Genomic DNA, 22,407 nt, shown 5'->3' with positions numbered 1-22,407 from the left:
GTGGAGCGATACTTCAAGTACCTGAAGCTTGAAGATGACGAGTCCAAAATCTCAACGGCAACCATGTTCTTAGCTGACAATGCCCTTATGTGGTGGCGTCGTCGGAGCATGGAGATTGAGCAAGGTACGTTCTCCCTCACCACTTGGGATGAATTTAAGAAAGATCTTATGTTGCACTTCTATCCCCAAAATGCCAAGTACGAAGCCAAGGAGAAACTAAGGTGGCTCAAGCAAACGGGGAGCGTCAAAGACTATGTCAACGCCTTCGTGAGCTTGTTATTCGAGGTGCCCAACATGTTAGAGGAAGACAAGCTCATGTACTTCATGAGTGGACTGCAAAATTGGGCAAAACTCGAACTACAAAGGAGACACGTGCAAACATTGTCTGATGCCATTGCCGCTGCCGAATCCTTGATTGAGTTTAAATCAAGCCACCAAGGTGATTCCAAGTCCACGGGGAAGAAGGGTAACCATGAGAGAAGTGGGGGAGAACATAAGCCGAAGGACAAGGCCGAGACAAGCAAACCGAATGAGAAGAAAGCCGATAAGCATGACAAAGGCAAGGGTAAGTCTTGGCAACCCACTTGTTACCTATGCGACGGCCCTCACATGATGCGAGATTGCCCACAAAAGAAGGCCCTTAAGGCCATGGCTTTCAAGGAGGACAAGGCCGAAGAGAGTAACGATGCAACGATGGGATGCATCCGTCTACTAAATGCCATCCAGACAACCCTCCCACAACCTAAGGCTCAAGTTGGGGGAGGATCATTGTTCGTCGACGTCAAGACTGGTGACAAGATGACGCGTGTGTTGGTGGACACATGAGCAACACACAACTTCATGACGTCGGAGGAAGCCACAAGGCTTGGCCTCCGAGTCACAAAGGAGCCTGGTAGCGTGAAGACGGTAAATTCCGCCGCCACCCCCATTGTTGGAGTTGCGCGTAATGTGCACGTAGACATTGACACATGGAAGGGAACGATCGACTTCACCGTAGTCAAGATGGACGACTATGGCGTAGTCATTGGGTTAGAGTTCATGGACAAGGTACGAGCCTTTCCCATTCCCTTCTACAATATCTTCTGTATCCTGGCCGACGGAAGACAACCTTGCCTGGTGCCATTGGAAAGGCAAGCCAAGAAATGTACCCAGCACTTGTCGGCAATTCAATTTGCCAAGTCTTGGAAGAAAGGCGAGGCCACATTTCTTGCAACCCTAATGTTGAATGAAGGGGAGGAGAAGCACGGGCCTTTGCCGAAACAAGTGGAAGACGTCCTTGTGGAGTTTGCGGACGTGATGCCTAAGGAACTGCCAAAGAAGTTGCCACCAAGGAGAGAGGTCGACCATGCGATTGAGTTGGAGCCTGGTGCTAAGCCTCCATCCAAATCACCTTATAGGATGTCGTCACCCGAGTTAGAGGAATTGAGGAAGCAACTCAACGAGCTACTTGATGCTGGCTACATCCAACCCTCCAAGTCCCCATATGGTGCACCCGTCTTGTTCCAACGCAAGAAAGAAGGTAGCCTAAGGTTGTGCATCGACTATAGAGCATTGAACAAGATTACCATCATGAACAAGTACCCACTTCCGTTGATCGCCGACTTATTCGATCAACTTGGTGAAGCAAGGTACTTCACAAAGTTAGATCTTCGATCGGGATACTACCAAGTGAGGATAGCCCCTGGAGACGAATCGAAGACGGCGATGGTGACCAGATATGGATCGTTCGAGTATAAAGTCATGCCATTTGGTCTGACCAATGCCCCCGCAACATTCTGCACATTGATGAACAAGGTATTCCACCCTTATCTTGACAAGTTTGTTGTGGTTTACATTGATGATATCGTTGTCTATAGCAAGACATTGGAGGAGCACGTCAAGCACTTGTGCATAGTGTTCAAGACCCTTCGGGAGCATGAACTCTATGTCAAGAAGGAGAAATGCTCCTTTACCACAAAAGAAGTAGAATTTCTTGGCCACAAGATAAAGGAGGGGAAACTTATGATGGAAAAGGGCAAGATCAAGGCCATTCAAGAGTGGGAACCGCCGACTAAGGTACCAACACTACGATCTTTTCTGGGGCTAGCCAACTACTATTGGAGATTCATAAAAGGGTATTCAGCCATAGCAGCACCCTTAACAGACCTTCTTAAGAAGAACAAGGCATGGGAATGGACGGACTGGTGTCAAGAGGCCTTTGAAAGGTTGAAGAAGGCCCTAATGGAGGAGCCTGTACTAAGGTTGCCCGACCTTAGTAAGCCATTCGAGTTGCACACTGATGCTTCCGACTTTGCCATAGGAGGAGTGTTGATGCAAGAGGGACATCCGATAGCCTATGAAAGTCGCAAGCTAAACAATGCCGAGAAGAGGTACACGACCCATGAAAAGGAGATGACCGCCATCGTCCATTGCCTTAGAGTTTGGAGGCATTACTTGCTTGGTACCCTATTCATCATCAAGACGGACAACGTTGCCACTAGCTACTTTCAAACCCAACAAAAGCTCACACCTAAGCAAGCAAGGTGGCAAGAGTTCTTAGCGGAGTTTGATTACAAGCTAGAGTACAAGCAAGGAAAGGAGAATGTGGTGGCCGATGCTCTAAGTAGACGAGTAGAGTTAATGGCTACGGTACTCAAGCCGCAAAGCCATCTCTTGGGCCGTGTCCGAGAAGGTTTATCACATGACGTCCAAGCCAAGAACATTGTGGAGTTTGTCAAGGAAGGGAAGACAAGAAGGTTTTGGCTTGAGGACGGCTTGCTATACACCAAGGGCAAACGGATCTATGTCCCAAAGTGGGGAAGCTTAAGGAAAGAAATCCTTAAGGAGTGCCATGACTCAATGTGGGCAGGACATCCTGGCACTCACCGCACGTTGGCTTTGGTGAGCGATGCTTATTATTGGCCACAAATGCGGGACGATGTAGATTCATACGTGAAGACTTGTCTTGTGTGCCAACAAGACAAAGTGGAACAAAAGCAACCGGGAGGACTGTTGGAACCACTTCCCACCCCATCAAGACCATGGGAATGTTTAACCATGGATTTCATCACACATTTGCCCAAGTCTGATGGATGTGGATCTATCTTCGTCGTGGTCGATAGATTCACCAAGTATGCCACTTTCATACCCGCACCCGTGGAGTGCACAGCCGAAGTAGCTGCACGCTTGTTTCTAAAGCACGTGGTGAAGTATTGGGGTGTTCCGAGGAGCATAGTCAGCGATCGAGATGCTCGCTTCACGGGTAGATTTTGGAAGGAGCTCTTCAAACTACTTGGCTCGAAGTTAGACTTCTCCACAGCTTTTCATCCCCAAACTGATAGACAAACGGAGCGGGTTAATGCATTGTTGGAGACTTATTTGCGGCACTATGTTAGTGCCAATCAACGAGATTGGGCTAAGTTACTTGATGTTGCCCAATTCTCTTATAACTTGCAACGTTCGGAGTCGACGGGGAAAAGTCCGTTCGAGTTGGCTATAGGGCAACAACCCTTGACCCCGAACACGGTCGTGGCTGGCTACACGGGGAATAGTCCAGCCGTTTTCAAAACCGCTAAGGAGTGGCAATTAGCCCACGAACTTGCTCGAGCTCATTTGGAGAAGGTTTCAAAGAAGATGAAGAAATGGGCGGATCGTAAGCGAATGAATGTGGAGTTCCAAACTGGTGACCAAGTCTTTGTGAAGCTCAATGCGTCTCAGCACAAGAGTACTCGTGGTTTGCACAAGAGCTTGTTGCGGAAATATGAGGGACCATTCCCTATCATCAAGAAGGTTGGCAAAGCTGCGTATGTTGTGGAACTCCCACCCCGCCTCAAGTTTCACCCGGTGTTCCATGTGAGCAACTTGAAGCCTTATCATGCGGACGATGAGGAACCAAGTCGAGGTGAGTCTCATCGAGCACCCCCTTTGATGACGGAGGCATTTGACAAAGAAGTGGAGAGCATTGAAGCCAAGCGTGTCGTGGTGCGACCAAGACAACCAAAGCATGTGGAGTACTTTGTCAAATGGAAGGGGCTACCATACTCCGAAGCAACATGGGAGAAGGAGACGTCCTTATGGCAATATAAGGACTTGATTCAGACATTCGAGAGGCAAGAGTCGACGAGGACGTCGACGGCTTAAGTGGGGGAGGATGTCACGGGCCATGTGTTAAAAACAAAGAAAATGCCCAAGACATCATATATCTAAGCCCATGAAGCCATGTCTTCATGGAAGCTTCTGGAACGTCCCGGAGAAATCAAGAACGTGGCGGAGCATTCAAGATAATCTAGGGCATTCCGGAACATTCCACACAAGTGTACATATTTAAGCCTCACCTAGAATAATCTAGATTAGGCAAGTTGTATCTAGAACTATGCTAGATATTTTTGGATGTAAGTAGGGGATTCTAGAACCCTCCATTGAGGAGGTGACTTAGGCCTATAAATAGGAGGTAAGGCCATTTGGCCAAACCATCCAAGAATTGTAAGCAATTGTAAAGTTCTCTTAAGTTTCAATACAAAGCTTCATTTCTCCCATCTTCTAAGTGATTTTAGCATTCTCCAAGCTATCTTAGCTTTCTTTGTGATTCGATCCGGGGAAGCGAGGCTTCGAAGGCTTACTTAGCTTGTTCATCGAGGTATTCAAGTCTAAGTGCCGCACGGGCGGAAGGCTTAAAGAGTCATCCCGTGACACTTGGAAGTCCTGATCATCCACCCCATTAAGAATATGGACCGGGAGACGTACTTTCCACCTCACTGTCTAAGGAAACTCTCTAAAACTTTTCATGAACTCTGTGTAATCGTTATTTATGTGCCAATATTATAAAATATTATGCGAAAAAACATGAGATAAGAGAGTCCATGAAAAGTTCATAAAGAGTCGTACTTTTAAGAGTCTCCTCAAGGCAAAAAAGTCTCTATCAACACAATTTTGATGTGTTTAATTAAATGAGGTATTCACGATTCCCTCCCCCAACTTTCTCCTTGAATTTTATTTTAGCCCCTAAACTTTTATAATTTGCTAATTTTTTCCCTAAACCTTAATTTTAGCCAATTACCCCTAAATTTTTATAATTGACCAATTTCCCCCTTAAACTTTAATTTTATAATTGGCCACTTTCTAGTATGGAATTTGTTAAGACGAGTAATTACTTTTCTTATTTGATTTTAGATATTGAATTGAACTACGTGAACTAAGGCGGTCATATGAATCAAGTCAGAAGGAAGGCTAATGAAATGGCATCACAACATCAACATGTTGCTGAAAAAGCAAGACCATGGAGAAGATTCATAGTTTTCCACATTACAGAGAATTTTCAAACAAAAAGTGTACGGAGTGAACTAGTGAAAGAGGAGAAGAAGAAGAATAAAAAATAAGTTGTCCACATTCAATATAAAATTACATTTGTGCCTTTGGACAATTGCCATGTGTCATCCACGTGACCAAAATAGATGGAAAATTCCAAAATCTAACATCAAGAGAGGAAATTGACAAATTATAAAAGTTCATGGGGTAATCAGCTAAACATGAAGTTCAAGAACAAAATAAGCCATTATAAAAGTTCAAGAGGCAATTGGCTAAAGTTTACAAAGAAAATCGGCAGCTTTTTACAAGTTCAGGAGGAAATCGACAAATACCTTTGATTATATAACAGAAATCTGATGTGTTTAATTATACGTGTGTATATACATTGATAGGGCACGTACGTGTGAGAATCCTAGTCCTAAATAAGATCAAATAGGTTTACCTCATCATGTGGTTAACTATTTGCAAGCTGCACAGCCAGTTGGGGCAATAAGTAGAATATTAAAAACACACATACACAGTTATATGTAAAGTTCTTTACAATTTGCAAACAGAAAAGCTTGCAAGTTAGTGATTCCTGCCGTGTTAGAAATCCTTGTAATATTACTTTGCCATGAATTTACTTCAAACAAAATAAAAGTTTTCCTCTATTCCTTTTATCGTTTCACGGCAACGAAATTCCACAAAACATGATACATGGACGTGTTGGAACCATTTGTACGAGTAGCAGAAATAGTACTATAAAGCAAAAAATAATCTGAAAAATCCTGGAGCCGACATGTTGACCTTTATCGAAAGTTGACAAGAATGCTCTTATTAGATTGGCGAGGCCCACATTTATTCCACGCCTTGTTGAAATCTATTGAAAACCTGAGTATGATTACAATCCTTATGCTCTTCTAATTGAAAACCATCCCTACCAAGTAAGGGATTACAATCAAATCCAATTACGAATTCCACAAGATAATATTTAATTAATGATATTTATGGAATAATTATTTCCTCCATCAAACGGACACACCTTGGCTGCCTGGATATCGACACATGGCATTGCAAACCCTACACATATGGCCAGAAGCAGCAGGCTTTTCTTGCTACCCAATAGCCTTTGCAGGCCCACATAACGCCAACCCAGCTCGCTACAGCCCAAGCTTCACAAGCCCGGCCAGGAGCAGGAGCCCAGGCCCCCATCATATAGTTTTATGACGTAAATAAACTAACGGAAAAATTAAACACCGACAATGGTAAAAGTCAGGGTTAAAATTGGAAACATGTTATGTTATTTCGGTTAGGCCATGATTAAATGTTAAACTTTGTTCTAACCATTAACTTATTTTTTTTATTAAAATCTAAAATTTCAAAGCTTTATCATTAGGTTTTTTTTTTTTTTTTAATTTTTAACAAACAATAGTATCTACACTAAATGGATGAGAGAGTGGACTAAGCCTTACAATAAGCTTACCATAATAATGTGGTTCAACTTCGCCTTTAACGAGAATCGAATTTAATATCTCTCATTTACAAGTAAGAAGAATATAACTAGATTGTAGTACTAAATTATTATTATTTCTTTTTTCCTTCTTAAGGCCCACGCTTTGCTCGTTTGTTTTTTTTCTTTTTCTTTTGAACAAATAGTAGTATGTAGAGGGATAAGGAAGTAAGCTAAACCTTACAATGTGTTTGCCATAATAATCGGCGAGAATCTAATTTAAAATCTCTCACTTATAAGTAAATAAAAATATAACTAAACTGTTGTAGTAAATGATTTTTTTTTTCTTTTCCTTCTTAAGGCCCACGCTTTGCTGGTTTGAAAATTGATGTAAATAAATAAATAAACTATATTGAAGCTCAAACTCAGCTCGTTTCACTTGCAAGTCGAGCTTAAATGAGCCGAACTCCAACAAATCCAGCCGATTTACAGCCCCAAAACCCTAGAGGGAGAGAACTAGTTCCCGCCACTTTTGCCATCTCCTTCTTCTCCGAGTGAAGAGTGAAAGAAAAACAGTATTCTCACAAGATGTTGTGGGTCGACAAGTACCGACCCAAAACCCTAGACCAGGCAATTGTCCACCAAGATATCGCCCAAAACCTCAAGAAACTTGTAAAACCCTAACCCCCTTTCTCCTCCTATCGTCTCTCTACTGCCTTCAACCCCCAATTCTGGGGTTTTTTTTGTTGTCTTTGTCTAATTCGTTGGAATTTTCATTTCTAACAGGTCGCGGAGCAGGACTGCCCCCATTTGCTCTTTTATGGCCCTTCTGGTTCCGGCAAGAAAACCCTAATCATCGCCCTTCTTCGTCAGATATTCGGACCCAGTGCCGACAAGGTCTCCGATTTCTTAACTCTCACATTTTTAATGTTTTTTAAACTGTCTCCATGTGCATTTCCGGTTACAGAATTGTGGGTATTTGAGAAAATTCTCTCTTTTGTGATCGACTTTGAGAAATTCTTGTGATTTTGGTTTGCAGGTGAAGGTGGAAAACAGGGCATGGAAAGTCGATGTAAGCGAATCGCCCGTTTTTTAATTTATGTGATTGATCATTGATGCTGCTTCTGTAGAAACTATTGTTGATTTGTTATTTAGGGTTTAGGTGAAGCAAGATTTATTTGCATTTTGCTTATTATTATCTATCCATGATAGGTTTTTCGAAAAAGGAACAAAGTCTTCTATTTTAAAGAAAAAAAAACTTGTTCAAACCATCATCCACATAATCGGAGCTTTATGGAAAGGTTCAGATATCTTACTAGGCTGATTGACTGTGAAGATCCTGGACCAAAAATCCTCTTTGCATGTGTTATCTCAAATTTACCCATTCCTCTAATGTGTTGTTCCATTTATGGCTTCACGAGCTTTTGTAGCATCCATCACCTGAAAGTCATAAGTTGTAGTTTAAACTTGTTGAAAGGCTGAAGAACACTGATGTCTCCTTTCTTAGCTCAGTATAGTGTATCAACCCAATTTATTAGTTTTTTCATCTCTCTTTGTTTCAACATACTTTTGGGCCTTCTGACTTTTAGTAACATTGTTCATGTTGAATAAAAGACTACAGTTTTTTTTTTTTTTAATTTTTTTTTTTTCAGATATCCTCCTTGTTCGATTTGAAATTGTTGATGCATAGTATCCATTTTAACTAAAACTTTCCACTTTTAGTATGTTTAATTTGCATTCCATTTTAACTGAAATTTTCGTATGGTTTATTTTCAGGCTGGGAGTAGAACGATTGATATAGAGCTGACTACATTATCGAGCACCAACCATATTGAACTGAACCCCAGTGATGCAGGGTTTCAAGACAGATACATTGTTCAAGAGATAATTAAAGAAATGGCTAAAAATAGACCCATTGACACAAAAGGGAAAAAAGGATATAAGGGTACCTTCTTATCATTAATGAATTTACACTTACCCAATATGTAAGTAGTTGGGTATCCAATTGTTTAAGTATTATATACTAATACTATGTCCTGTTTTCAATGTCAGTCCTAGTGCTGAATGAAGTTGACAAACTTTCCAGGGAAGCGCAGCATTCTCTTCGAAGAACTATGGAGAAATATAGTGCTTATTGCCGGCTAATACTATGCTGTAACAGTTCTTCAAGGGTTACTGAAGCAATCAGGTCTCGGTGTCTTAATGTGCGAATAAATTCACCGACAGAAGATCAGGTTTGATTTTTCTGGCTTCCAACTAGTAGAACTGCTTGTGTGAACTTGTGTGAAATAAACGTTTGTCAATTTTGTTGCCTTCCACCATAATCTATTCTTCATTTAACATATATCTTTTTTGAGATGCCAGATTGTGAAGGTATTGGAGTTCATTGGAAAGAAAGAAGGGCTGCAACTTCCTTCGGGATTTGTTGCTCGTATAGCTGAAAAATCAAATAGGAGCTTAAGGAGAGCTATATTGTCATTGGAAACTTGTCGTGTTCAAGAGTTAAGTGCCATAGTTCTTATTGATCATCAGCTACACCAAGCAGTTCTTTTCTTAGTCAAATGTGCATCATGTAGCAATTGCACAGTTCCTGATACATAAGGTCTTTCTGTGTACCATTGATGTGGTTGCAGGTATCCGTTTACAAGTAACCAGGCAATACCACCTATGGATTGGGAAGAATATGTTTCTGAAATTGCTTCTGATATAATGAAGGAGCAAAGCCCTAAAAGGTTTAGCTTTTCTGCATGTTATCAAATTGGCATTTGTTGTGATGTTTTTTTCTCTGCACTTCAGTTTAGAATCGTCCTTTTGTAGTTTAATTATCAAACCCAATCTAAGAAAAGCACACAAGAAAAAATTGAATTCCCCAGATGTATGTTACACATTAAACCCTTCTACAAGGTGGGAGGGTAAAAAAGGAATAGCTTAGAAGCTAAAAGATGACCATGCCATTCGTGACAGCATGCATGGCTGCCATGTAGCATAAAACAGAATATGTATTTACGGGATCATGCCCTTCTTTTATCAAAAAGTCACTTTTTTGGAAACTTATAATTGAATTTGAATACATTTATCTTATTAGTCTTTATTATGTCATCTTCTCACCAATTGAGTCTAGTAATTGCATGACTAGCAACCTGCAGGCCCTTGTTTACTATAACGCAATCATATTACATGAAAAGAAAGATGATTGTAGAAGTTATTTAGTTGCATACAATTATTGATGTCTAAAGTTTTTCTTTTCATTTTGCCAACACTATTCACACTTGTAGAAGTAGGAAAGATGATTCTCAATCTTCTAGTGTTTCTTTGTACCCTAATCAAAGATTGTTCTGTTGGTTTTAGGCTTTATCAAGTGCGGCAAAAGTTGTATGAGCTGCTGCTTAATTGTATTCCTCCGGAGATCATCTTGAAGGTAGAATTTTCTTTCCCTATAATATTGTTTCATACAATTTTCTCTGCACCTATTTGCTTTAGGCCTTTTCAAGTGCGGCAATAGTTGTATAAGCTACTTCAACTTCGGACATTATCTTGAAGCTTATATATTCTGTTTCAGAGACTTCTTTTTGAGTTATTGAAGAAGTTGGATGCGGAGTTGAAGCACGAGGTTTGTCATTGGGCTGCATATTATGTAAGTATATAATCTAGGTTATGTCAGAAGCCTTGATTTCTGACAGTAGTTCAATGTGGTTAGATTAGGCTTTATATATTTTTCATCAACATCGCTGTACTCGTAATCTCTTGTGCTGTTTACACATGATTAAGAATCATGAGCATACTGACCTCATTACACCGGGCGACAAGTCAAAGTTTGGGAATTGTGGAATAAAGTCTTGTTTTGGTTTCTCCAATTTTAATAGTATTTTACATTGCAGATTTCTTTTTCTTTTTTTACAGGAACATAGGATGCGTCTTGGGCAAAAAGCCATATTTCACCTTGAAGGTACTTTTGTCTTTCAAGATTCTGGTTGAGATAATGATAAGTAGAAATGAAGAATCATTACGTATTAGTTCAATTGCTTGCTCGATTTATAAAGAATCTCATTTAGGGTTCTTGAAATGTCGTGAAGACTTTAAATTTTGTTTCTTTCTACCCATGATGCACATGATGTTCTCTGTTGTGATCTTGTTTCATCTTATGTTATGTGTGATTTCATCGTAAAGCGTGAGGCGTGAGTTTTCAGATCCGTACTCATCCATCATGTACATGTTTTGCCTTTGGTAGCATGTATATTTAACATCAGACCTCTATCACATCACACATTTTTCGTATGGGTAAAGGGGCATGTGCTCATGAATATGATGCAATAGGCGAAGTGGCTTTCTAATCTCTGATGGGTTTTCTCTTCTCTCTTTTTTCGGTTTTCAGGGTTCGTGGCAAAGTTCATGAGCATTTATAAGGCTTTCCTCATCGAAGCGTTTGGCTGAGCAGTAGACTGGCATAATGGCCTTCAACCAAACGTTATGGCAACGAATTGTGTACTAATGTTACTAGACATTATGATAAGATGTGTACTCGCAAACCAGCTTTGTAATGCAGTTGTATTTTCACTCCATTTCATTATTATTACTGAATTTTCTTTTTAAATTCTAATTTTGTCGAAACTCTTTCGTTTCTTCGTTCAAACGGAGGGCTAGTGTACATCAATGTATGATATATCGTTATCGAATTTAATGGTTGGATATGTGTGTTAGCTTGAACATGCAGAAACCTAGGTGATGTTTGTGCAACATTCTTATGGAAAGCTATTTTAGAATCAACTTTCATCTGACCAATGTTTAAGCAACCAACTTTTCAAACATTTTGGGCCTAATTGGAAAAGTTTCTTCAGAAAGCACTTGTGCTTTAAAGCGCTTCTAGTAAAAGAATTTGAAGTGCTTCCTTCTTCCATAAAACACTTCAAGTGCGTTTTGAAACACACACTTACTTCTTCTGCAAAACATGGGTCGAAGCGCTTTTGATGACTGAAAACGACTTTTGAGTTATTTTAAATGCGCTTCCAGACTTGCCCTTAATAAACCTGTAAATATGTCAATGAACACGATGGATGTAGGCAGAATGCTTATCCCTAACTCAAGCGATCGGGTTGCCATGGTCAACGCAAACATAAAGATAAAGAAATAGCCGCAATGAAAATAAGCACACTTGATGAACTACATTGCTGGGGTGTCTCAGCATTCTTTCAACATATTTACCAAAAAAGTTTTTAAGTCTTCCAACATGTAAGTTCATAGGTCCAGTGCCAAAAGAGAGATCTTCCTAATACTTAGAGGCTAATATAGACATCGGAAACCATTCTCCATGCATAAACGATATCTGATCAATCACCTCCCACCTGCCTCTTCCAGGAGTCTTCGACGATCAATTCATCTACGCCCCAGTCTTCATAGCTGAAATATTAAACCCCAATTAGTGTTTTTCTTAAACCACTTAAAAATCTTAAAATACAAGTTATGGCAAGTTTTGTGCCTGCGTGTGCAATCATGAACAAGCTTCTCAAAAAACTCATAAACAGGTAGTTTAAACCAAGACCTCTCAAATCATAGGCAAAACTAAAACTAGAACCTCACCTTCCATCAGGCAGGTAACGGCGTATGGTGAATGGTATCTTCCGCTCACGAAGCTCCTTCATAGCAATCTATGAAATTCAATATTCCAGAGATTATTGTTAGCACACTAGAGTATAGCACAAGGGAACAATACCTGTTGTATCAATTAGATTACTTTGTGTACTAACAATTAGACAATATGTAAAGTCGCCTAAATGGTTTAATTTAAACCATCCTATTTGAACATTGGAGTAATGTCGACTCCATGTTAAATTTCTATGCAGTCAAATGGATTAACGATATGTGATTCATGCCGGCACTTTTTATAGCAACTTATTTGTTTCTGACTGTTTAAAGCAACTTAAAAGTAGAAAATGAAGGCAACTTTTTCCCTCCCAACCCAACTGTAATAGCTACAGACAGTAAATTAAGGAAATTCAACAAAGCGTATACTCCTCTCCAATTCTGAGTGGCATGGCTGGCTTAACATGTCATTGAGAACATTAACCAAAGAAGTCATTAATGTTATATTTAGTGCAGTGATATTCTTCTTCGCTGTTAATCCAGATAACTAGCAAATCTTACTTGCTTATAAGCTCTACTACGCTTACAGAGAAACAATCTCATTGCTCGTACCAATGAGAAACATAAAAAATCTCTTTTCTCTCCCATGTAACCATTACTAACATCTAGCTATATGTATGCATCTGGAGTGGAGAGGCCCGACACACACCTAAACCATGCCTATATATGTGTGTGTGTGCGTGTGTAAGGCAACTATATATACCACGTTCTTTAACCTCCCCGAAGAGTATAAACAAATGAACACGAGGGATGAACCACCAACTCCATTTGTCTGTTCACAGTTCATAGAGAGATGACACACACAAACCACAGTTGATTAAACTGAGAACCGAAAAGATATACTTTGCTTTCATGACATATACTGACATCACTCCTTTAGAGTCATCCCTTCCATTTTCTCCATCATTTCCTCATCTTCTTTAATTAATTACCAAGAAACACCAGTTAGTGACATACATAATCAACAATCAGAAACCTATAGCCTTACCCACTCCCAAATATATCAAGATTGATAATGCAGCACCTAATGCGACATTCATTGAATTGGGTAGGGATGAACATTATTCAAGAAACAAATATTCAACGCTCATAATTTCAATAGCTACCAGAATCAAATATTTTTAATGCATTGCATCATTCATGTTGCTGTTGCATATCTACATTGTACTACGAAGACTTTAGATGCTACCAGGACAATAAGCGCTCACGAAAACAGCATTTCTACCCCTATTTCCATTCTGCAACACTCTAGCTACCAAAAACTTTTGAAGAAATAGTCAATAAGGCGGTTGGTGAATGTTGTACATATAGCATTATCGACATTTTCATCTTTTGATGATACAATCTCACATTACAAGTTTTAGTCCTTAATTTACCTCATAACTCAACGTGAAAGCAGCAAAATGACAAGATCGAAATAGAGGCTAATAGATTTACGAGTGATAAATACCTGTAGGGGAATGGAATCTTACCTCAAGCGGGTCAGTCTCGCCCTCCAATTCAACCATAACAGGGGCATTCATGCTGTTCATCCAACCCAAAGATTAAAATTTTGTTAGCGTCCATCGAAGCCAAAATCAAACAAAATAAAAATTGTAGACAGATAAGGTAAAGTTTGGAAATTTGAGATACCTAATCTGCAGAGCACGGGTACCCAAGATTCTAGCACGCTCATACTTGGTCATATATTTCGAGGTTTTCCGAGGCCGTTCCACCCCCTCTTGTTCTTCCTTCTCCTCCGCTTCGATGGGATCTCCTGCAACGTCATCATCATTGTTTAAATTGTCAACATCCTCCTCCTCTGCACCTTCCTGCCCATCATTCCAATTAAAACTCAGAAATTTAAAAAAAAAAACATTATATTTACCAACAAAAGGGGAAAATTAAAAAAAGTAAACACCCTTACTTCAATTTCGGGCTCCGGAGGCTCATCCTGGTATCTGCAAAAAAAACAGAATAATAAATCAGTATACTTCACATACGCAATGACAGAAAATCTGAGGGGAGAGAGAGAGAGAGAGAGAGAGAGAGAGAGAGAACCCCATGTCAACGTCGTTGTAGTCGTCGTCCGCCATTGTTGATGGGTGAAGAAGTTCTGGTTTAGGGTTTATGAACTTTCGAGAGAGAGAGAGATGGCGTCTGGAATAATGTGGGAAGGGATTAGGGTTTGAAATAAGGTTTTTGAACGATCAGGTGTGCCAACGACCACCGTAAAGTTTCTAAAATCCAATCACAGTATAACAACTGGCAATATTTTTTTAATGAGCCGAGGGTTTAAACGGTTTTTAACACAGACCTCTTTCCTTAAAGCTTCTTCAGTAAGACGCCGTCGTTTTCCCCCTTATATCCATCTTCTTCTTCTACCTGAAACCCTAGCTGGTGCTTCTTCTCGTTCGCCATTATGCAGGTAACTACATATCAAATCGATATTATCGCCCTAATTAATCTCTTAAACCCCCAATTTTCTGTTTGTTTGCTGAGAAAATTGGGGAAGAAAATCAACATCCATCTCCCTCAAGCTCTGTCCTTTTGGGGATTCCAAATTCATAAACCCTAATTTTTTTTCTTCGTTTACTTAAAATTAGCAATTAGAGCATAGCTAATTGTTTTTATTTTGATTGGTTTAGGCCAGTGACAGGTTCAACATCAATTCCCAGCTTGAACACCTTCAAGCTAAATACGTTGGAACCGGGCACGCCGACTTGAATCGATAGTGAGTAGTTAATCTCTCTTCCTTTCAATTCTCGAAGTACGAAAAACAATTAGAGGCGTTTAGTTTAGATGTACTTTTAATTTTAAAATGACTGAAGGTGTAGTTTAGTTCCTGTCACCCTTGTGCACCGTAGTGACGCTGGTGTTTTAGCTAATTTGGTCTTTGCCTTTGTGCGTTGTTATTGTGAGTCTTGTATACTAACGATGACTTTGTTGTGGTCTCACACTTTTGCGATGACTTTTTGTGGCCTCGCTATTCGGTAATGGACATTGTGTCTACCAGTATCTCTCTGTTGCTGCTATCGTTTATTGTGACAGATTTGTACTGGTAGTTAAGTGCGCTTGGCAACTGTGTGATTGAGCTTGTGGGTGTCTACTAGGGGTTTTAATGTTATGTGTTTGCTTTGTGCAAATTCATTCTAGATCAATTTATTGGTCATTGGAATTATGTACCCAATGACACTCTGCAATTGCTTGGTGTTGATGTTTCTGGGCTATTGTTTCTGGTAAAAAAAGAGTGGAGAGTGGACTAAGCCTCATAAAATTGATCGAATCATGTTATTGTTCTTAAATTACAACAATAAATAAATTTCGCAACAATTGAAACTATAAGAATTAAAGTGAAGTTTCGCCAAAACTACAAACCCTAAAATCATAATAGTGTCCGAAAAAATGAATCATAATAATTGGGCAGAGAAATTAAAATCTTTGGGCGCCGAGAAAAAAAAGCTGTGGACACGCGCCGGAGCGGACCGTTTTGCAGTTTTACATTTCTAGACGACAGCGTTCTTTCCATACGACGTCGAGTAGTCTTCTTCCCCTTCCAAGTTCCAATTCTGCTCCGGAAATAGAGAACCCTAAAGCCCCAAATTCCCTGAAACCCTAAAAACTTTTGCCCCAGCCAGATTCAACCTCAATTCTATATCTTTGGCATTCTTCCGAGTAAGGTTCAGCTTGTAACTTGTAAGTCTGCTCGGTTCTTTAATTATCTCTCTCTCTCGTTTTTGTACTGCTTTTCGTTTATGCGTTTCCTCTCAGATGCAGTTAATACCTGAATCTATTGTTTTGAATCCAGAAAAGTATAATTTTTACTTATTATTTTGGTGTGTGGTTCCTCTAGAAATAAGACAGCAATTGGGATAACGGTGGGAATTGGTACAGGTTGGGGTTGCACTGCCTTTTTGGGTTCGTTAGGATTGGATTGGATACTATTAAAATTCAAGGTGTAACGAAGGTGGAGGTGAATGATATTTCTTTTCGAGAGGATTTTACATTATGAACATCGCTTATAATCCTACCATTTTAGGGGATTGGAATGGATAAGTTTTGTTAATGAGGAATCCTTCTTCTTTCTTCAAGATGGACACAATATTGTCGTTTCTTCCTTCAACGTACATTGATTATAGTGAGTTATCTAGTCCAATCCAATCCTGATTATAGTGAGTTATCTAGTCCAATCCAATCCTAGACACTAAACGAGTCCTTTTTGACACCCAAATAGTTAGTTAGTTTTTTTTCAGTGTAACGGTTTTGATTTGAAAGTTTGAGTTTTGTTTGATTATTTATGTGTTTTGTTTGTTCAATTCAAAACACAAACTTGTAAGTTGGAACTGTGGATAAGTTGACATTATCAAAGAGAAATATATCAAGATTCTGTTTAGAGATTGAATGTCAGTGTTCCTTCCTAGGAGTTATTATATATGATATCACGAAAAAGAGCTCCAAGAAAGGAAGCCCAATTTGTGGGAGCGGGGGAATAAGCCTGGCGATCGTCTGTCTTCTGTCAATGAAAACCCTTTTTCTTCTCGACTCAAGCCTTAATTTATTTTTTGACATTTTGGGGCTGCCCTTTTATTTGGATATGATGATGTGATGTTTTCCTGTTTAGTGGTTTATTGTAATAAAAAATGCTGATGTTTTGGCTTCAAGTTTTCTTTACTTTTTAGCTTGTATTTTGTGATCACTGCAAAGTCTCTGCCATTTTATTTCAAATAATTTTCAGCTGTCCTTCATCAGCTTGGTATTTTAAAAATCCAAATTTCAGTACTATGCCGTAATTTGTCTGCTGTTTCTTAGGTTCCCCAGTTGATTCTGACACATGTTCGGATCAGCCAACTTCGCACTAACCCTGATAATGTGTGAGATTTTTCCGGTGGAGATGGGGTGCATAACAATGGCTCCGTGTTTTCTTGTTTGAGGTATCTCTTTATTCACACCTACACCTACATTTCCATATGAATCTCTGGTGTTAGCTATTTTCACCTCAACAAATTAGGGGGATGAAATGAATATCAGTCAGTAGTCGTTGTATTTTGGTTTTCATTGTCGATGCTTCATGTAATTGGACAGGTCAAAACCAGTAGAGCAAAGCACACTCTTGAGGTGGGGTTTAATATTTGGATTGTAATGGATACCAACACGACTGAGAGGACATCTCCGACACAAACCAAATGGAGAAAAGTGGCTTATGGAGGGATGCAACCTGGTTTTGATGACAATTACACTGATGAATCTTTTCTCGAAGAGATGGTCACAAATGCCAACGTGCGAAAAAGGGACATGCTAAAAGTGATGCAGGATTCAGTTTCCATCTCCCAATATCTGTGCATCGTAACTCTCACTGGTTTGGTTTGGATCTACACCCTCAGATCAACTCTGAACGAAAATTCGCTTTTGCTTCTTGATGTCACCCTTCTCGGATTGGGTTTTCTCATACTCCTTTTAACTCAAGAAATGTTTTCCCTCAATCTTCTTTTCCATTACATCCTCAATATTTCTTTTTTTACCACCGGCTTATATCTTCTAGCTCCTATTTATCAAACTCTTACAAGATCCATTAGCTCAGACTCCGTTTGGGCAGTAACCGTCTCACTCCTTGTGCTTCACCTTTTTCTCCATGACTACTTTGGGTCCACCATAAGAACTCTTGGGGCCCCAAACAATCCGACATTGACAAGCTGCATCTCTTTAAATGCTTCTGTTGTGGCCTCGGTTTTCATGGCTTCGCGCCTGCCTTCAAGTCTTCTTGTCTTTGCGAACATGCTTTTCTCCCTGCAAGTTTTCCTTTTCGCTCCGTTGGTAACTTACTGCATCAGGAAGTATTCCTTCCGTCTGCACCTCTGGTTTTCGTTTAGTCTGATGGTTGCAACCTTGGTTTTTGTTTATATGCTACATCTGTTTCTTTTCGTAATGTTGTTAGGGTTGTTGGTTTTTGTAACTTTGGTCTGTCCGTATTGGCTGATACGGATGCAGGAGTACAAATTTGAGATTAACGGTCCGTGGGACGAGGCTAAGCTTTGTTTTGAGATTGTAGATTGAGATTTTGAGTGCCCTTGCGACCGTTTGTTGTAATATATGTAATTTCAATGTAGAACATACAAATGTTCTGTAAACATTATCTTCTGTATCTCCTACCGTTAATCGTGTTTAGTGATGTTAATCGTGTTTAGTGATGTTATGCTTATCAACTTATGTCATTAGAAAGCGGTTTTTCTTTGGTGCAAACAGTCGTTAAATGCTTCAACCGGTAGATGGGTCTCAAGTTCAAATATCCCTCCAAACTCGGCCAACCCCCCATTCTCATTAAGGAAGAAAAAGGTCATAAGGTTTATTTTCTTGTATTTTTCTTAAGTACCTACGTGCACTCAACCTTTCCTCTTGCGGTCTACCAATCAATGCAAGCCCTTTTTCAAGGCAATCAAAAAGGCGCATGGGAACAAGTGGGACGGCAAGTGCGAAAAAGCGTTCTAGAACAATTATTTATCATCAATTTAAGCTTTGGATCAATTTCAACGGTCAAAATATGTGTATACTTTTTTTTTTTTTTTTGACAAACGGTAAGATAATTTACATTAAACTATGGAGAAGGGATTCAAACACAAGACCTCATAGTCAAAGTTAGACTCACTTGATAAACATATGAATGTAAAATGGGTTGCCCAGTTACCAGGCCCACGTAGCAGCCCAGCCCACAACCCATTCCTGTCCAATGTCCAGATCCAAAAAAAAAAAATGTATAAATTAGAAAATTGTAAGGGCATTTGGTTCGACTAAATCGTCGAGTCCCGAACGCGAGCACGCAGCCTCCTCAGTCGGCAGCACTAAGTCCTCCCTGTAGCTCGAGCCGCCGCTCCACCGCCATTCTGCAGCACTCCTCCACCCAGCGCCGCCCTCTGTAAGTCCTTCCTCGTAATTTCATCTTCTTCTTCTTGTTTAACTCTTCTGCGTTTAGTCTTCTCTATTACAAGGAATTCTGTGAATGTAATCATCTTTCCTGTTTTATTTTTTTTGCAAAGTAACTTTAATTATGTCTCTAACTTCTTATTATTTGTGAATTAGTGACTAAATTCTTACAAATTTCTGAATTAACCATAATTCTGGCAGGTTATTAGGGCTTTTGCAATACTTTGTTCCCAATTTGTTCCAACAAATAGCAAAAAATGCAGAAGAATAAGGGAAGACAAAGAGGAGGTGGACCATTTACGAGACGAACCGATAACAAGGAGGAAAACACAGACACCCACTTCCAAAAAATGGACTTGAGGAACATTGCTAAAGAGATTGAGCTTTTGGGTATGTATATAATTTGTCACTATTGTTTTTCGCATTCATACAGTTCCTTTTGTTGTAATAACCTAAGATTTTTCGGTGAAACGACATTTTTATAGAACCTATAAGCCCAATGTGAGTTCCTTCTACAAAGCGTATTGGTGTTGTCGTACCGAATTTGTGTAGGAAGATGATAGAATTGCTTGACATGCTCCATGGATAATGCCCGTGAAATGCTCATGTTTTCGTTTGATGCATCACATTGATGGGGCCTAGCTTCTTAAGATTATTTCAGTGGTCAAGTGAATCTTTTGTATTGTTCACTCAAATTTTTGTTGCATGGTGAGACAAAAGTATCGTTTCGTGGTGTGTGGATTTTACATATATTTTTAAGTAATGGGATTGGACAACTTCATGTGTTTGATGCATTTATCTGTACCTTTTCAGTTATGTTTATGCTAATTTTAGTCTGCCCTTCCGCTTCAAATTACTGCATTCAGGTACATCTAATATGACATGGAAGGAGAGGAAGGAGTTGGAAAATAGGAAGGTGGTTTCTCTAGGCGGAAAGGTATAGACCTATCCCTATATTTAATTTCAAAAGTATTAATCTATGAACTGCTTTGTTTTGATTTATGTTTTTGTTGTAATGGGAAAAGGATTTAGTTTTAGGAAAATAAATGGTGAGAGGAGTTCGTTAGTGCCTATTATTTCCACACTCTACAAGCTTTGTTGTCATGTATCCATAGCCTGTTTGTGCCACGTTGATTTGGAAGTCTAAGGTACCCCATAAGGTACAAAATACTTGCTTGGATAAGCTTGTGGAGAAGTTTGTACCTGTAACATTATCCAGAAGAAAGAGGCCTAGTGTTGGCTTATCACCTCCTCATAGGAAATATCACCTTTTGATTGCACCATGTGCAATTATCTGATTGATAGTATTGACGATATTTTTAGTCGCTGTGATCGCTTTGAGGCTTAGGTATATGTTGTTCTGGAAAGCAAGGTCTGTTCAGGGCAAACAGAAAAGTGGAGGACAAATAAATTTTGTGGAACAGGGGAAATTTTCTGGTTTTCTATAGGCTTCGAGGCCAATGAATTTAGGGACGTTCCATTGTTTTAGATTAGTGTGGATTGGAGGGCTGATGTAGCTTAAGTCAGCTGTTAGTTTTGAGGTGTGTAGTCTGTTGTAATGACGGTTTGGTTCTGTTAATGTGTAAACGTGGTGGTTTTGATTGCATTTTCAGTGGGCTGCTCACTTGGTGCAATGTACATTTGTTTTATTTATTACTTGAGTTGAATATAGTTTTTATATTTCCTGTAACTGGGAATGAAATTTGCTTAAGTTTCCAAATAGTGCTAGTAGTCAGCTGAAAGCACACAGCTTATAACTAAAGAGCAATAGGACATTGGTCTTCTTCAGCTGAGCACTGACTAGTTCTACTTTTTTCAATATGGCTATGTATGCATTCATTTACAAGCTCCCCAAAAGTATTCATGAGTGCTTGCTTCCTTGAAACAGCCTCAAAAGAACCGGCGACTACCTCTAAGTGTAGCAAAACTGGTCATGAAGAATCAAAAGAAAAGGGAGCAAAAACTGCAAGAACAGGTGATTTTCTTCTTCCACTGCCCTTTTTAATTTGCAAATGGTAGTTTGGTCAACTTGAACCAACTCGATACTCAATCTGTATAGAACATGGTCCTTGGACGTTTTGGTGGGAATTCGAGTGGCAGTTCTAAGAGATCCACGGAGAGGAAGAGGCCCGAGAACAGGGGTTTGAAAGCAAGTGAAGGACACTTTAAAAATGGTGTACTTGATGTGAAGCATTTGCTACGTCCTACTTCATCCACATATGCTGGTCCGAGTATGCTCAGAGGGAAAACTAAGGGGAAGCGAAAGAACAACACAGGTAAGAAGATCGGTGGTATGGACTAGCATAATGACGGAAAATCGTTTTAAACAAGAGTAGAAAGATTTTGCTTGTGTTGGTTGTGCTCCTATCGGCTTTGGAACTCGAACAATACTAGTGTGATCCCATGTATCTTGGCAGCCACTAGCATTTAGCGACAACTCTTTTTTCGGTTTTGTTATTTACTTCTTTTTAGTTCGAAATCTGTACCTCTCTTTACTGGACCGGATAAAAACGTACACACTATGCAATTTTTATCTAACAGATGCAGTTTCCGTTTTCATGATTTCATCGAGCAATCAGATGCCCGATCGCGGTTTCCTGGTATCGTTTGATCTTCATTATCGTGCTCCAGAATTCGTTCTGTAGAATACCTGTGAGATGTGTATGTTTAAGTCAATTTACCTATGTAAACAAAATCTCGAGTGCTCTCTTTGCCGTATAACTTTTTAACATTTGACAGAAATTTGGAACAAATGCTAGAAAGTTAACGGTAAGCCCCAAAATTTGATTTTCAGAGTTTAAATCCCTAAATTAGAGGGGGATAAAATGTTTATTTAAAAGTGCTACAGAATCTCAATTTTCTCATATCGGACCGTGAGGTTTTAGAGAAAATGTTTTTTGGTTCCAAAAATACTTAAAGTGCTTTCTACAAGAAGCACTAATTATGTGCTTCTTTCAGAAAGTATTTTAAGTATTTTTTTTTTCAGATTTATTTGTATTTTTACTAAGGATTGGTTCTAAAAACATTTACACGAATAACGTTTTCCGTCATTTTAAAAGCACATCCAAACGAGCTTTTAAAACTGTTTCCATTTATGCATTTCTATCTACTATTATCTAAAAATAATCAAGTTATTAATGACTGGACGAAACCAAGAAATAACC

The 22,407-nt window shown here is 39.4% G+C and overlaps 4 protein-coding genes and 1 long non-coding RNA gene across 10 annotated transcripts in view; 4 read left to right on the top strand and 1 right to left on the bottom strand.

Annotated features, from left to right (window-relative positions):
- LOC139190188 (uncharacterized) overlaps positions 1-22,407 on the top strand; it is a 100,497-nt gene that overhangs the window by 56,119 nt on the left and 21,971 nt on the right. The gene's annotated exons all lie outside the window — the stretch shown is intronic.
- LOC103423184 (replication factor C subunit 3) lies at positions 7,155-11,303 on the top strand. The gene is made up of 11 exons (XM_029090281.2): positions 7,155-7,384; positions 7,499-7,609; positions 7,752-7,784; positions 8,489-8,657; positions 8,765-8,946; positions 9,077-9,213; positions 9,346-9,444; positions 10,061-10,130; positions 10,272-10,346; positions 10,613-10,658; positions 11,085-11,303. Exons 1-11 carry the CDS (start codon positions 7,301-7,303, stop codon positions 11,141-11,143), a joined length of 1,065 nt encoding a protein of 354 aa, XP_028946114.2. The 5' UTR covers positions 7,155-7,300; the 3' UTR covers positions 11,144-11,303.
- LOC103449349 (DNA-directed RNA polymerases II, IV and V subunit 6A-like) lies at positions 11,830-14,847 on the bottom strand. The gene is made up of 6 exons (XM_008388658.4): positions 14,390-14,847; positions 14,256-14,289; positions 13,982-14,160; positions 13,822-13,873; positions 12,287-12,354; positions 11,830-12,106 (listed from the first exon to the last, which is right to left on the bottom strand). The coding sequence occupies exons 1-6, from the start codon at positions 14,422-14,424 to the stop codon at positions 12,037-12,039; spliced, it is 438 nt and encodes a 145-aa protein (XP_008386880.1). The 5' UTR covers positions 14,425-14,847; the 3' UTR covers positions 11,830-12,036.
- Positions 14,653-18,565, top strand: LOC103449348 (phosphatidylinositol N-acetylglucosaminyltransferase subunit C). 4 transcript variants are annotated; one of them, XM_070810105.1, is made up of 4 exons: positions 14,653-14,756; positions 14,977-15,062; positions 17,138-17,259; positions 17,411-18,565. In XM_070810105.1, exon 4 carries the CDS (start codon positions 17,468-17,470, stop codon positions 18,377-18,379), a length of 912 nt encoding a protein of 303 aa, XP_070666206.1. In that variant the 5' UTR covers positions 14,653-14,756; positions 14,977-15,062; positions 17,138-17,259; positions 17,411-17,467; the 3' UTR covers positions 18,380-18,565. The 4 variants fall into 4 exon arrangements, with proteins under 4 accessions (XP_070666206.1, XP_070666207.1, XP_017191959.2 ...); XM_070810106.1 differs by lacking the exon at positions 14,977-15,062 and having other exon boundaries at positions 14,691-14,756; XM_017336470.3 differs by lacking the exons at positions 14,653-14,756; positions 14,977-15,062 and adding an exon at positions 15,712-16,024.
- Positions 19,086-21,805, top strand: LOC103449350 (uncharacterized). 2 transcript variants are annotated; one of them, XM_008388660.3, is made up of 5 exons: positions 19,086-19,235; positions 19,445-19,633; positions 20,110-20,180; positions 21,132-21,218; positions 21,303-21,805. In XM_008388660.3, exons 2-5 carry the CDS (start codon positions 19,501-19,503, stop codon positions 21,543-21,545), a joined length of 534 nt encoding a protein of 177 aa, XP_008386882.1. In that variant the 5' UTR covers positions 19,086-19,235; positions 19,445-19,500; the 3' UTR covers positions 21,546-21,805. The 2 variants fall into 2 exon arrangements, with proteins under 2 accessions (XP_008386882.1, XP_070666208.1); XM_070810107.1 differs by having other exon boundaries at positions 19,124-19,249.

The sequence above is a fragment of the Malus domestica genome, chromosome 12, assembly GCF_042453785.1.
Source record: "Malus domestica chromosome 12, GDT2T_hap1".
NCBI classification, from domain to species: domain Eukaryota; kingdom Viridiplantae; phylum Streptophyta; class Magnoliopsida; order Rosales; family Rosaceae; genus Malus; species Malus domestica.
Note: the sequence above shows the minus strand (reverse complement) of the source record. Positions and strands in the feature narration are given on the sequence as shown.

Excerpts from the sequence above, each read along its gene's own strand:
- LOC103423184 (XM_029090281.2), top strand. The coding sequence starts at position 7,301 with ATGTTGTGGGTCGACAAGTACCGACCCAAAACCCTAGACCAGGCAATT. Across the intron at positions 8,947-9,076 it reads ATTCACCGACAGAAGATCAG|ATTGTGAAGGTATTGGAGTT; the intron begins GTTTGATTTTTC and ends TTGAGATGCCAG. Across the intron at positions 9,214-9,345 it reads GAAACTTGTCGTGTTCAAGA|GTATCCGTTTACAAGTAACC; the intron begins GTTAAGTGCCAT and ends ATGTGGTTGCAG.
- LOC103449349 (XM_008388658.4), bottom strand. The coding sequence starts at position 14,424 with ATGGCGGACGACGACTACAACGACGTTGACATGGG. Across the intron at positions 12,355-13,821 it reads GCGAGACTGACCCGCTTGAG|ATTGCTATGAAGGAGCTTCG; the intron begins GTAAGATTCCAT and ends TGAATTTCATAG. Across the intron at positions 12,107-12,286 it reads CGTTACCTGCCTGATGGAAG|CTATGAAGACTGGGGCGTAG; the intron begins GTGAGGTTCTAG and ends TTAATATTTCAG.
- LOC103449348 (XM_070810105.1), top strand. The coding sequence starts at position 17,468 with ATGGATACCAACACGACTGAGAGGACATCTCCGACACAAACCAAATGG.
- LOC103449350 (XM_008388660.3), top strand. The coding sequence starts at position 19,501 with ATGCAGAAGAATAAGGGAAGACAAAGAGGAGGTGGACCATTTACGAGA. Across the intron at positions 19,634-20,109 it reads TAAAGAGATTGAGCTTTTGG|GTACATCTAATATGACATGG; the intron begins GTATGTATATAA and ends TACTGCATTCAG. Across the intron at positions 21,219-21,302 it reads AGCAAAAACTGCAAGAACAG|AACATGGTCCTTGGACGTTT; the intron begins GTGATTTTCTTC and ends CAATCTGTATAG.